The 14,760-nt window shown below is 43.1% G+C and overlaps 1 protein-coding gene across 1 annotated transcript in view; it reads left to right on the top strand.

Moving 5' to 3' along the window:
- Window positions 1-403: 403 nt before the first annotated feature.
- The window catches only part of VAT1L (vesicle amine transport 1 like), a 54,144-nt gene continuing 39,787 nt past the window's right edge, over window positions 404-14,760 (top strand). Inside the window, exons 1-3 of the mRNA XM_015640344.1 lie at window positions 404-758; window positions 5,614-5,743; window positions 9,432-9,647. Coding sequence (XP_015495830.1) covers window positions 529-758; window positions 5,614-5,743; window positions 9,432-9,647 — 576 coding nt within the window. The 5' untranslated portion in view covers window positions 404-528. The remainder of the gene's footprint in view (window positions 759-5,613; window positions 5,744-9,431; window positions 9,648-14,760) is intronic.

The raw sequence follows: 14,760 nt of genomic DNA, 5'->3' as shown, positions 1-14,760 counted from the left end.
CACTGGCCTAAGGTGACAGTGGGGCTGTTCAGCCTGGAGTAGAGACTCAGGGGTGACCTTATCCCTCTCTACAATTACCTGGAAGGAGGGTGGAGCCAGGTGTGGATGGGGCTCTTCTCCCAGGTAACAAGTGACAGGACTTACTAAAGCTGCACCAGGGGAAGTTGAGGTTGGACATTGGGAAGGACTTCTTCACAGAAAGATGATTAGACACTGGAATGGACTGACTGGGGAGGTAGTGGAGTCCCCACCGCTGGAGGTGTTTAAGGACCGGACGTGTCTCTCAGTGCCATGGTCTGGGTGACAAGGCAGGGATGGGTCACAGGGGTGGACTGTGTGATCTCAGAGGTCCTTTCGCCCTGCCGGGATGTGCGGTTCGGTGGCGGGGCTGCCGCGGGGGCGGCGCGGGGCGGAGGGCGCTGCGCAGCCGGTGCAGTGCGGCGGGCGGGCCCCGGCGGCTCCGCGGCCATTCCACACGGCGGCACCGGCCTCGCACGGCGGCACCGCGGGCGCCGCCGCAGCCCCGCCATGGCCAAGGAGGGAGCGCAGCGAGCCGAGGAGACGGAGCAGATGATCGAGAAGGAGGGCGGCAGGGATGCGGCCGAAGGCGGCGCGGGCGGCAGCCTGCGCGCCGGGGACGCCAAGGAGATGCGAGCCGTGGTGCTGTCCGCCTTCGGGGGGCTCAACAAGCTCCGCGTGTCCAAGAAAGCCATGCCGGAGCCTCAGGAGGGCGAGCTGAAGATCCGCGTCAAAGCCTGGTCCAGTATCACCCCTCGCCCTGTCGTTCCCCGGGGCGGCGGGCGGGTGCGGGACCCCGGGGCCGGGCGGGGTGCGGGGTCCCTCGGCAGGGCATCCCTGCGCTCGGAGCGTGCCGTACGAGCCCCGCAGCCCCGGCTCCGGCACCCACTTCCCTCACCTGTGGCTTCCCCGCGGGGCAGCCCCGCTGCCGGCAGCCGCCTCCGCCCCGTCCCTTCCCCGCGGCGCTGGGACCCCGGCTCGGCGCTCAGCTCCGGGTCCCCGGCTCGGCGCTCAGCTCCGGGTCCCCGGCCCAGGGCGCACAGCCGGTTGCGGATGCGATGGGAAGAAAATTGTCAGTGGTATTTCACGTTACTAGCTAGGGGAAAAGGGAGGAGAAAACCTGGCCAAGTGCGTTCAGGGTTTGGGTTTCTGTGATAAATGTGGATGCCAGATTGTGCGTATTGCTCAGCACCTATCTCTTTCCCTTCTGACACTGGCTGTTGTTTTTCTCCTGGGAATCACTTACTTAAGTCAGCATCCTTTTCATCGGAGCTGCCGTGGCAGCGTGGCCAGAGCTTGGGATAACTTCCCCGTGTTAGTCCCTGTGTCCAGGAGACAAGTGGCTATGGTCTGGCAGCATCCTGAAACGAGCTTTCCTAGATGGCATTTCTGTTTTTTAAATTTTTATTCCCAGACAATCAGAGCAGACTGTTCTTCCTAGATTGCCAGATCTTAGTGCACATGTTCCTTCATGAAAATAGGGTTGATTTTTTTGAGTGACAGAAACCACACATTAGGATCTTACTACACAACTTGATGTTTTCCAAAGACTGAATTAATTTTGCCTAGGCAAGGATTTATCTACTGTTGTCCTTTTCTGCTATGTGAAAACATGGTGCTTCTGGAAGATAAATTCCAAGGTGAAGGCCAAGCTGTTTACTTAGAAATAACTTATGTTAAAAATGTTACTGGAATGGGTAAATGAGCTTGTTTTGAATCATGTATCAGTGGATCTGCTTCAGTTTTGGAATATCCTGGTAAGTTAATGTAGCTGAGTGTCTTGACCCATTCAGATGCTGTGCTTTCCCTCCTGTTCTTAATGGGGCTCATAAAGTTTGTGACCCATATGAGTATTCCCCCTACTGAGCTGTTGCCTATGAAAAATAGTGATTTCCATCAATGTGCCTGAGTGCTAATAAATAATGGGCTAGGATTTTTTGCATTCACATTTGGTATTGGGTTTTTTTCTATTAGTCACAATGGGAAATGCAAGAAATCCTGTGCTGACCGAATAGAACTAATGGTAGCATCATAGCTGTTGGGCAGCTCATTTTGCTATCAAGCAGGGCTGTATTTCCATTCATTTTCATTCAGTCTGTCTTGTTTCCTGAGTGATTTTTTTTCCCAGCCATTGGGTTAACAGAAGTTAACATGCAAAACTAAAAATGTTATTAGCACATGAATATATTCCTCTAACAGTGTCTGGGGTTTACGGCACTTTCCAGTACCTGTATGAGTTCCACTTTCATGAAACCAATAGCTGGGTATGTATCACAAATAGCAAGCTACCTGCACAAGAACATTTAGCTGTAAAATAGAATTGTGCAGCAACAGCTGCAGCTGCTCTCCAGGGCTGCAGTGTCAGTAGAGCTGTGTGACTTGCACATGTGCTGTTTGACATCAGCAGACCTGCTCAGCTGCTCCACAGGTAACTGCACCATGCCTGGTGTGTTTTGGGAGCTTCCCTGCCTGCCGGGGGAGCCTGCAGGCTGGATAGCATCTGCTTGTCATTCCTGACTGGAAAATTGCTGTAGGGCTGAAATGTCACCAGGTCACCAAAGTGTGCTTCCAGGCAAGGCAAAATCAATTTGCTGATCCTCTTGACCCAAGCCTGTAAGTGCAGAGGATTGATTGGGATGATGATGGACTTGGGAGACCGAGTGAGAAGGGGGTTGACTTTGCCCAGGGCAGCATGCACATGTTGATGCAGGCAGTGCTGAACACACCCAAGATGAGTTGCTCCAGTCACCACTGCTTCTTACAAATCTCGTTTTCTGTTGCATCAGTTTTGTAGATGACCACCACTAGAGACTATTATTATTATACTATTATTGTTATTGTTATTGTTATTGTTATTACTAGATTCAACAAATTGATGGAGAGAAAGAAGCTTTCTTTTAAGAAGGACATGCACATGCTTGATAAATAGTATACACCAGTAGAAGAGCAAGTTCTATGTGGTCTCTGAATTCCCTGTGGTTAAAACCAATTGAATCATATGTCTAGAACCATTAAGTTGTATGTATACACTTTGTAGTATGGTACTAGAAATGGAGGAGATGGAGGATATATTGCTATTAGCACTAAGCCAGATGAATAATTCTTTTGAAGGTCTGGAATATCAGCGATACAATTGAAAATGTGTCAGCTGAGATGAGTCATGTGTTAGCCTCATTCAGTGAGTAAGAAATGGAACAGCCATCGATGTCCAAGCTGAGTCACAGCTTCTGCATATCTCCTGAAATAATTTTTGATTGATAATTATGAAGCAATTGAAACTCCTGTATTTGTTTGCATCGTAATTTGCAGGCGGCAGAACATTGGGATACAGACTGTTGAAAAGATGAGACAAGTAGCTGGAATGAACAGAAGCCGTATTTCAGATAGGTTGTGTGAATAAGAACTGGTGTCCTATAATTACCTGCCTCTGTTGTTCTTTTTTCTCTTATAATTATTTCTTCTTGTGCTGCTGTACATGTGCGTCATGAGGAATGAGGCAGAAGCGACCCTTCTGACTCTGTGACTGTGAGATAACAGCACTTGAAAAAAACTGGAGCAGATAAAAGAAATCCTAAGTGTAGTGGACAGAGAATCAGTGTTGCTCCTAAAGGCAGTCTTATTCATATGGTGTTGGTTTCTGCATAAAAAAAGCATGAGACCTAATAATTTTAAACCTTTCCTTTATATATAGATATGGTTGACATGTGACTTGACTATAGTTTGCCTTGTGTACTGTTTTTGCTTCCCTTATCACACCGATTCTAGTGTGAGGTCTTGTAAGTTCACTGTAATAGAGATGAACTCTCAATATAATTTTGCTGCCCTTTATCCCCCTTTGGGGAAAAAAGCAGATGAAAGAGAAATGGATCTAGGACAGAACTGAACTGCCAGTATTACGTCATTGAATGACTGCCTTTTCAAAAACTGTCAGTTTACTTCATGAGAAGGAATCTATTTGTGATCGCTGTCATTAGCAAAGAGCAATGGTCTTTGCATATCCACCTGTCTCCTTCTTGCCTAATTGTTGTGGCACCACGGGGTGTCTTCCTGCCCAGGTTCCTGCATCACAGCCCTGCCTCCAGCCGCCTTTTCCTGCAGGAATGGAGGGAAAAGTTAACTTTTTGTAAAACGCTTGCAGTGTGGAAAGATGCAGGTAAAAGACCATTGCTGAAGTTAATGTACACAGACAGTGGCTGCCACCATCAGTGCTGTGGGGTTTCTGGGTTTGTGGTTTGTTTTGGAGTTTTTGTCTGTTTGCTTGTTCCTCTTCTCCAGACAATGACTGCCTTGCAGGCACTTTCCTATTTGGAATTTCTCTTTCATTATCAACATCACAGTGGAAATGTAGGAGGTGGTCTTACCCACTGGATAAGAAGCGACCTTTCCAAAATAATTCCAAATTTTCCAACCTGACTGTGTGAAAACCCCTCCTAACCTTCCATATGGTTGATATTATAAGCTGTGGGTATGAGCATGGTGAAAGTTATGGGTTCAGGTTGCTCTTAAACCCTCCACCACAATTATGAATGCTTACATTTGGTGGATTTCCTTCCCCCACCCCAGTGACCTACATCCCATGAATGCCATGCTCTCTTCGTGCTAGGGCTGTGTGTCTATTCTGTCTATTCATTTGTTGGGTCTGTTCAGTCTGTCTGTGTCTTGATTAGTATCTGACTAAGGCTGCATCTAATAAATCCTTGTGCCCATCAGTAATGTGAGGTATCCAGGCAGTTGCTGGTATCACATGTGTGAGTAGGACTGGCTGTGTGCTTGGCTAACCAGAAAAACAGGGCTGTGTTTTGGAACAATGGATTAATGCTGAAGTGTATTTCAGCTAGTTAGGAGTTTTAAACTTTTAACTATGGCATTAAGGCCAGTAATCAATATATGCACATAGTTGATAAGTGGTACTTTTTTTTTTTTTTTTTTTTTTTTTTTTTTGTGGCTGCCTAGGAAACCACAAAATTTTCCTTAATAAAATTGGATAGCATACAAAAGATAACACAAAAGCTCAGACTGCAGGGAAAGACCTCTATTTTTTTCTGAGCCTGAGGACTTCACATGCCTTAATAACTTTTGAAAAAATGTACAAACATGATCCAGGAAGGAACAGTTTTAAAACAAAAGCCTATCTGGTACTTAGTTCATGCCAGAGTTCAGATTCCTGCCTGAGATAAACACAAGGTGCATTCCTGGGGTCACATCAAAGGTGAGGACAGTTTGATCACTTAGCTCCTAGCCCAAAATAACTATAATTTGTGAGGCTTAGGGTTCTCTTCTTAAATTGACCTAGCTTTACTTGCCAGCTAGTATTGCATTCGTAGAAATGACAGTGTTTGTACTGAATTTTGAATGCCCTGTGTGAGCAGTCTGTCAGCTCTGGGCTGCTGGCAGCTGTGGTGTCCTGGCACGTGCACCCTCTGCCCAAGGCACAGCATCTGGGGGGTGGGAATGTCTGCTGGGTCCCTCTTACCCTGCAGAGCCCTGAATGCTGCCCTGGAGTTTTCTGGCTGTCCCATCACTCGGGTCAAGTTTTCCTCCTTTACTTTGATCTGTGGTAGTAGTCTTGATTTTATTTTTTCCTGTGTTTTACAGTGGTTTGAACTTTATTGATTTGATGGTGCGACAGGGGAATATTGACAACCCTCCTAAGACGCCGCTTGTTCCTGGCTTTGAATGTTCTGGAATAGTAGAAGCTCTTGGAGACAGCGTGAAAGGATTTGAGGTAATATTTTTTTTAATTTTCAAAGTGAGAGTTACAATTCTCATATAAATAATCACCAGTTCCTAATCCCTTCTGCTCTGACAGTGACAGCAGCCTTCACATCCCTGTTGAGATTTAAAAGGTCGATTTTCCTTGCTGCTTCCCAAGCGTGAGAATGACCTCTTGAATTAGTTTCTGAATCCACCACTGTCATCTCCTTTAAATCCCTCCTGAAAAGTCACTTGTGCCATGTGCACATCCTGATGGCTAAGTAGGAACTGGAAAGCATGAGTGATGTCCTTTAATAAAATGAAATAAATTAAGTTAACTTGTTAAGTTTCTTTTTGTGGCTGTGTTTCCTGTCATCGCTGCTCTTTTCCTCAAAGCCCAGGTGCTGCTGATTCTGGTTCCAGCTTTTGATCTTGAGTTAACAGAGCCCTGTTTGCAGTAAGCAGTGCTTCTTAAAACTGTGTGCATTAATGAGGTGCAGATTAAATTAGGATCCTGATTGTGGATATAGGACTGAGTCTGATTACTCAGGAAAAGCATCTATTTCACCTGACAGGTTGTGATAAATGACAAATAGTTGATGTGTATAATAAAGCTTTCATAAGTGGTTATGGACTCTTTTGTATCTCTTACTGCATATAAGCAGCATTTTGTCCTGCCTTATATTCCATTATTGATATTAAGCATCTATATTCATTGCAAACTTGAATTTTATTGCCTAAGTAGGTTGAAAATTTTGGAAATAAATCCTGAGTTAATACATGTAAATTCTATCTTAGTTATTTGCAGAGTCAGTCATGTCAAAAGGTAATCAAATTTTCTGAAATCTTATTATATCTGGATCTTAAGAGGATACAAATATTTTTATCTAAAGACAATTTTTTTTCTCTTCTTGAACACCTAAAATGTGTCAGCTGAATGAAGGTAATGGCCAGTTTAGTTTCAACTATGGTTTCAGTGATGAGATCTTAGGAGATTTGTCTCAGTTCCCTTTCTGCACCATCTCTGCCTTGAAACAAGTTGTAATCTTCCAGTGTTTTTGTTATAAACAACTGAATTTTTGCTATTTGAAAACCTTTTCTGCTTCAGTAGTTCTGCTCTAGCACCTGTACTTCATAGCTGTGCTCCATATTGAAAAATATTCTCTGAAAGGAGTCTAGAAAGCCTCTGCTCCAGATTGGCACTCTCATTTTTAAAGTTCTTGCTATTTTTAAAGGGCATCAGAGGCTACAGCATATGGTGCTTGTTTCAATAACACTACACCTGACTGAATACAATACTGTGTCTCTTTTTAAAGTGACATCTTTGTCCTGACTGTGGAGCACATTTGTGCACTGGTGTACTCCCTGTGATTGAAACAAGCCATAGTATTTAATTTTCTGCTTGTAACCTTCATAGCCATGGTTGTGTTTGAGTGATCTAGAAAAGGGTCCACACTGAGAGTGACAGACAGCTGTGCATGGGTATGAATCCATCAGCAGGAGAACATTCTGTTGGTTTCTTTATGGGATTCTTGCACAGAATAGGGGCACACCAGATGCTTGGTGTCTCTTCAACATAAGTTGTTACCTCTGTCCACAGTAACGACAAAGATTGCACCCTGTATCTTCTGACCTCCTTTCCCTGGGTAGATCTCTTCCAGTTCTTCAAGCTCTCCTAAAATAGGTGTAATGCCTATTCCTTCTCCCACTAAAAGAAAAAGCTGCTTTCTGATCATGACAGCTGTATCAGGCCTGATCTCTCTCCAGTTTTGGGGATGATTCTCAGGAAGTGAGGTCTAATCTGACTAGGCTCTGAATAGTGCCTGTGGTAAAATGTAGTATTTAAAGTTACCAAGAAATCCCTTGGGAATCACCAAAAGGGACTTTTCTGCATTCTTTTTAGTAGTCATTTATGATTTATGGCAAGGATATAGGGCATATTAACATCTGCACTAATTAATCCTAGCAGACTTTCTATTTTAGATGCTTTTCTAAGAGCAAAAGGGAACCACAGAGTGATTACCAGTGAGGCATTGTTAATTTGAATGTTTTTCAAAAGGAGGAGGCATTTCAGTGAAATTGGAATGACAGCTCTGTTTCAGCACTCTCATTCTAAAAGAGACAAACCCTTCAGAACTGTCAGCAGCACCTTAGCTTTGAGCAGACCTGCAATATCCCAAAGCAAAAGTGATGACAAGCACTCAGGAGACCAAAATGTGCTTGTGCTGTAAACGTTTGCCTGAAGGTAAAAGTGTTGTGCTTTACTCCTTATCTGTAGTTCCTAAAGCATTAAAAGGCATTGGTAAAATGTAAGAGTATCAGGCAGATAAGCAAAGTTATTTTAGAGGGACAGCTGCTGTTAGTTTTAGTTAAAACACAAAGGCTTGGAGTTTGATACTATTCCTTTCTTATTCCATGGCTCCATCCTTTCATGGTTAAGGATGTTGTTTTTATTGGTGTATTCTAGAAATGGAAAGGGTCTGAGGCAAGGTAAAAGATGCAAAAGATGGGGTTGCTGGTGGCAAGCAATTACTGAGTTTGTAAGAGTTGAGCCTGTGAAGATTTTAACACACACTGGCCAAACATTTGCTCAGTGTGGCTGTTTCTTGTAGACCCAGCAGCCCAATTTCTGCTTTAAGGTGGGTGTTGCTCTCCAAGTCTGTTGTGCCTTGTTGTTACTCTTGTCCATCTGAGAAGAGTCAGTACCTCTGCTTTAAAAACCTGAATCTGCAATGGAGAACATACACAAACATATGAGCCTGATGTGCCTGGACCTCTGAAAAGGTTCCTAGGAGCAGCCAACTGTACCTAATATTTACAGAGAGCCTTTTTTACTCCACAGTGAATTACTCTTTCACTACCATAGATTTTGAGAAGAAACTGAGCAGAGAAATGTTGCATTGAAAGATAGTATTTCATTGCTCCTTTAAATCCTGTCAAATCCACTTTCTAGATTTAACAGTGCCTTAAAATCCAAAGGTATATTTTTGATGTTTAAGGTGGCTTATTTGAAATTGTAGAACCAAATTCTGTCTGACACATAGCTGTGTAGATTACAATCAGAGATGTATCTTGGCAGAATCAGTTAATAAGATGATAAAAATACAAAGTGGATGCAGTTAGTGTTATCTTCAGAATGAGAGCTTTTACAACCCTTTCATGTGCTTTCATGTACTCCATCTACCAGAGCACAAGACCTTACTTCTCAATCCACAGAGAGGAAAAGTAGCTCTAAATTAGTGTGAGGACTGAGAAAACGAAGTGAAAATTATCCTAGGTGTAATTTTCTTTATTCCATGCTTCTCATCAATATAATTATAACCTTTTCCCCTCATTTATTTCTCTTTAGCAAAATTCCTGGTTATTAGTAAGAATGCTGTTTTCATTGTTTACATTTGTTATTTGGTAGCTCTGCTAGCAAAAGATGATCTGTATTAGTGATGATAGAAGACTGCTCTATCAAAGAAGAGTGGAACAAAAAAAAAAATCAAATAAAGAGGTGGCTTTAACTTCTTTTGGTTATTTTTTTTTAATATTAAAAATAGTAAAAGCCCAAAGCTGAGCAGCTTAATGACTATTTTGCCAAAGTGGAGCATCATTCTCCTCACAGTGAGCCAGTGACCTGCACTTTGAACAGGAGACTTGCAGGTCTCACAGGTTGCTCTCTACAGTCTCAGTTGCAGTCAGATCCTCAGTGTTGTTTTCTTTCTTGTTTGCAGATTGGAGACAGAGTCATGGCTTTTGTCAACTACAATGCCTGGGCTGAAGTAGTGTGTACCCCAGTAGAGTTTGTCTACAAGATCCCAGACGACATGAGTTTTTCTGAAGCTGCTGCATTTCCCATGAACTTTGTAACTGCTTACATGATGCTCTTTGAGGTTGCTAACCTGAGAGAAGGCATGTCTGTGCTGGTTCATTCAGCAGGAGGTGGGGTGGTAAGTTGGAATTTTTCTTCTTTCCTGTCACGGAGTAACTTAAAGTGTAAAGTGTTTTCATTCCTGCAGTTTGATGTGCTATTCCTATGTGTGAGGGATTGCACTGGGAGGAACTGCATCTGTTTTCCAATCAAAATGCTGATGTGAATGGTTGACAGGAGCTCTTGGTGAAATAAAAATGTTATGGCTCTAAACACTATGAAAAAATCTCATGAAAAAACCCCTAACTGGTTGTCAGCTGTTCAAGGATGAAGTGTTGTCCCAAATACTGCATACATGAACTTACACATGTTGTACTTCTGTGTTAAAGAAGGGTGTAGTGAAAGGAATAAATAAGCTCCCTGAAAAAGGTATTTGTAGGTAACCATAATCCTCTTTAAAGTAAATGTCCCTCTCAGAATACTCCTGCACATATAACGTGTGTGTGTGATGCTCTCACTGTGAAAAATTTTCTTTTCCCCTTTGTTGTAGAGGGATTGAAAGCAGTGAAAAGTTCTCATGTGAACCCTGAGGAAAAGGTACAAATTCAAAATTGTGGCCACTGGTGGCTGCTGCATGTTGTAGTTTGGATTATTCCTGAGGAGGCATCATGTGGCACAGGCAAAGGACGAATTTGTGGGAATACCAGGCCACATAGTGAGATAAAGGGTTGGAATTTTGTTCCTTGAAGTATCTTTTAGGAAAATCTTTATCCTTTGGAGTGTATTAAAGTTTTGTGCAAAATATTATGATCTTGACTGTGGAGTTTGTTTACATTTTAAATAATACAGTCCTTCTTCATGAGACAGGTTTTATGAGCTAAGACCATTTGCAGATAGCAGCCTTTGAAACTGGAGTACCTTTTCTGTGTTCTTGTTATGCCTTATTTATGCCAAATTAATGTTCTGTTTTCTACTGAGGTCTGGTGGGCAGCCCCAAACACGCTGTCCTTATTTCTGTGCCGTTAGCCCTTCTTTCAAGTTCTCATATAAATGAAGGCTGTATTCAAAGGAATAAATTCATGAGTTCCCTGTACAAGGTATTTTTAGCTGACCATAATCCCACTGGCAGTAAAGGCTCGGTCCTGTTGGAATACTTGTGTAAATGAGAGGAATTTATAATCGTATTATGCTCTGGCACAGGACGGCCCAGAGCTTTATGGCTGACTATTGTTCTGTAGAGTTAAATCTCTTCGTGTGGAATTCAGGGCTGTTAAAGCAACATGAGGCCTCACATTCAGGGGAATATTCTACAGGAATCAAAGTCTCAGCTGCAGCTCTAAGGCCATTTGCCCCCCTGGCACTGTACAGACCCTGTGTAGGCTGAGCATACAGAATTACCCCCAAAGCAATCCCTGCACATACCTGTGTGTCTAGAGAAGTTGAACCCCTCCTCTTCTCAGATTTCTGTGTTTCTTTATCTTGCTGACCTCACTTGCCTCTGTTGTTTCATCCTTCTTTTCCTGAAGGGTTGGTAATGAATGCTCTGTTTATGTCAGTTCTCACCTACCTTCTGCTCTAGTGCCCAGCCTCTGTGCTGGGCTGTTCCTCGAAGGAGCTGCCGGCTTCCTCTCTCATCCCAGCTGTTCAATGGGCAGCTTTTGGATGGTCCTCTCCTGTGGCTGCTCAAAACCTTCTCTGAGAGAAGCTAAAGGAAGGATGGATCCTGCTTGGCTGCCAGGAGAACAAAGAGAAATCAGATCCATCAGTTGCTCAGTAGTTAAACCAGAGTTTCCAAGGGAAGGACCAGACATGCAGGAGGAGCAGCCAGGCTGACCAGAAAGGGATGGAGGGCTGTGTGGGATCTGGGGGGACAGGACTGGCCAGCCTGCAAGCCAGGATGCTGGTCAGTGTCCCAGGGGAGAGGGCCTCACACAGCCTCTTGTTTCTTGTAAGGGAAGAACATGGAGAGCAAGAATTAGAAGTTTTCCCACTGCTTGATAGGTTTTCCAGGTAAAATATAATTCTGAAGATGCATGGATTTTTTTTTCTTTCTGCTAAGCAGAAATAAAGATTTCAGAGGGGTCTGTGTTACTCTAATAATCTGTCTGTTAAACCTTTGAAAAATCTGTTTCAATCAAAGACATCATTCTCACAAAGGTCTTTGTTAATGAACAGAAAACTGGCACTAAAGCTGCTATAGAAGGAGTTATTTTTGTGCTGTTGCTTTAATAGATAGAATGCCCTTCCCCACTTTCAGCAAGTGGGAAATCTGTCCAGTTTGTTTCTAAATGTCAGAGAAATTCCAGAACACTTTAATGAGACAATAGGCTCCCTGTGGGACTAGAAGTTTCTAATTGTTCATTTCTCATTATGCAAGATCATTATTTTAGCTGCTTCAGGCAGTTTATGAAAAAGAACTTGCTGCTTCAAAAATGTTTGTGAGGTTCTTTGTTCTGGCTACTCAGTCATCTTTAGGAGGATCCTTCAGCTTTTTCAATATGTGGAGTCAGGGAAAATTCTCTAGGACCTTTACTCTCATGTATTATCTCAGTTTATTTATGTGGCCTTTTGTTGATAGATATTTTTGGTAGTGAGGTAACTATAGCAATTGTCTTCCCATCTGTGCCTGGACTGTGATTAGTAGGGAACAGTATCCTTTAATGTCTGACAGGATGCTTTAGATAAATCTGTTTATTTATTCCAGAAGTTCCAGGGGACATCAGAAGATCAGGGAGAGAAAAAGGAAACATACTGAGACAGCTTTCCTTGAAAAAGGTCTGGCTCATGGCTCACCTGTGTCTGTGCCACAGACTTGAGTCATGCTCCACCTAGCAAATGAGTGCCTTCCCTGCCACCCACTCCTTGGAGAGGTCAGGGCATGGTGCCACCTTCCCTGGTCGTGGAAGGAGATGTGGCCACATGCAGGGAAGCATCTGGTGCCCCTGAACCAGGGGACAAGAGGACACCCACAAACTCTGCTTCTGACCCTTGGGATATCGTACCCTTCCCTCAGGGGAGGAAGAGCTGCTGCAATGCTTGCAGGGGGGATTGAAAGGGGAGATGACTTTTGGTTTTCATAGGGCCAGCTTGTTGATTTTGATTGCCTGGAATCAAAGCTTTGGCTTTCCTCTCTTCCTTAGGACAGGGGCACTTAAGAGAGAGTGACTCTCTTAGGAGAGCCTCTCACCCTGGGCAGTGAAGGAGGCTGGAGATACTTCAGGAACCTTCTCAGAAAGCACAGAACAGGCTCACAGTTGCATTCCATGGTTCCCTCAGGCTTTGAGAAGAGATGAGTACTTTTCAAATCCTGCTGCTGCCTAAGATCTAACAAAGTTGCCATTTGGTCCCCTTTCAGGCCCCTGCTTGGCAGGACACTTAGAACTTCTGATTAAACTGTTAAATGAGTAGCTGGGCAGTTCAATAATTAACAAAAAATAGAATTGTCTAATACAAATAGAGTTTAAATTATTAAAGCTACAGAAATGTTCAAGTGTTCTTCTGAACTGATTGCTAAATCAGGGAGAAAGCCAGATAATGCTAAACATCATAAATAGACACTAATGCTCAAAATAATGACTTTGCAAGAACATGTGACTTACTGTCAGACATATATTGGTCTATCTTAACTGTAAAACACTGTAATTAATGTTTGAAGTGACTACAAGACAATGGAAGGGTAGCTCCCTTCACAAATACACTCCCACATCTCTTTAAATTGAAGCAAAGTGAGGACTGAAGAAAACACCCCGAGAAGACTGAGCAGCAGTGTGCACCCTGCTGGGACCAGTCTGCTCTAAGAGGCAATTAGTCCTTTAAAACAGACTCTCTAAGTCAGGGCATTCAGTGCAAGTCACAGCACAGGCTTATATAATATTATAAAGTTTTGCTTACAATTATTAATGTAAACGGTTGAATTAATATGAATACAGGACTGTTGTAGTAAAAGAAAATTGAAAAAAATTATGTTTTTCTCCTTGAGCTTCAATAAATCCAGTCCCTATTTCTGTGATGCCTACCTGGAAAATTAGTTCCTTCAGGGCTTTATATTTGTGTGAGAGAGCCATTATGCCCATTTGCTTATTTGTTTGTTCTTCATGTACTTCCTATTCTGAATATTTAGAGCACAGAGCTTTGGTTATTTACCAAGATTTAGTAAACACCAGTCTCATCAATTAACCCCTCAGACTCCAGGCAGAATGATAAGCCAATTCTTTAGCATTTTGATCTTGCAGATGCTAAAAATAAGCCACCTTCCATGCAGGAGCATTGATTGCTTTTCCTGAAGCTGTTGTCTGACCTTCCCAGGCTCAGCAGTGCAAGCAGAAGTGCAAGCAGAGTAAGTTACAGATGCAGTTCTCATGTTTGAATTTGAAGGGTAAATCTGACTTGGCAACAGATTTAGGCCATCCTGGCAGGATTTGTTACTGCTTGGCAGGAACCCTCTTTTTTATTGTGTCTCCCCTACATACATTGCAAATATTTGAGGATGTGTTCCCAGCTGAATCACTAGAGTGGTGATATTTCATCTGACAAAGAACTGGCATTTCTTAGTGAATCTAGTCACCTGCTATCACAGACAGCATATAGGAACCCTTTCAAGAGAATGATCTAATTTCTCCCTGAAAAAATAGCTAAGTGTTTATCTATTCAGATTCTCTCCACTCTGTCTTACTCAGTGAGAAAACTTTCCAGAATTTATTCATGGCCAGTAAATATATCTTTTTTTAATGCTGTTTTCCATTAAGGGCACTTCTTCTAGATCTTTTTGGTAGGATATATGTGTTTACAGCTACAACTAGCTCAGCATGAAATCTCTCCCTGGCCTGTATTTTTCAGGCTGAAGGCAGGTTTGTTTGCTCATACCCTGTTTTTGTAAGGTTAGATATCTGTTTCCTGGGTCATCCTCAGGCAGGTCCTGCTCCAGGCAGATGTGGATGTGTTTCCTGGGCTCTGAGCTGCCTGGGAGCACAGAAGCAAGAAGATGGTAGGAAAGCCAGATCCTGTTAAAATAGGTCTCACAGCATTCCTGATCCTTTTAAATATTGTATGGGTTGGCTGCTCTGTCTGCACTTAGCAGGGAGGAGCACATTAAATAGCACTCCCGTGCTTGAGTCAGAACTCCTTGAATGTGAATAATCAGAATTGACTGTTCTCTTGTGCTGCTCCTGGCCAGCACACTGTGCCAGGACATT

The sequence above is a fragment of the Parus major genome, chromosome 11, assembly GCF_001522545.3.
Source record: "Parus major isolate Abel chromosome 11, Parus_major1.1, whole genome shotgun sequence".
NCBI classification, from domain to species: Eukaryota; Metazoa; Chordata; class Aves; order Passeriformes; family Paridae; genus Parus; species Parus major.
Note: the sequence above shows the minus strand (reverse complement) of the source record. Positions and strands in the feature narration are given on the sequence as shown.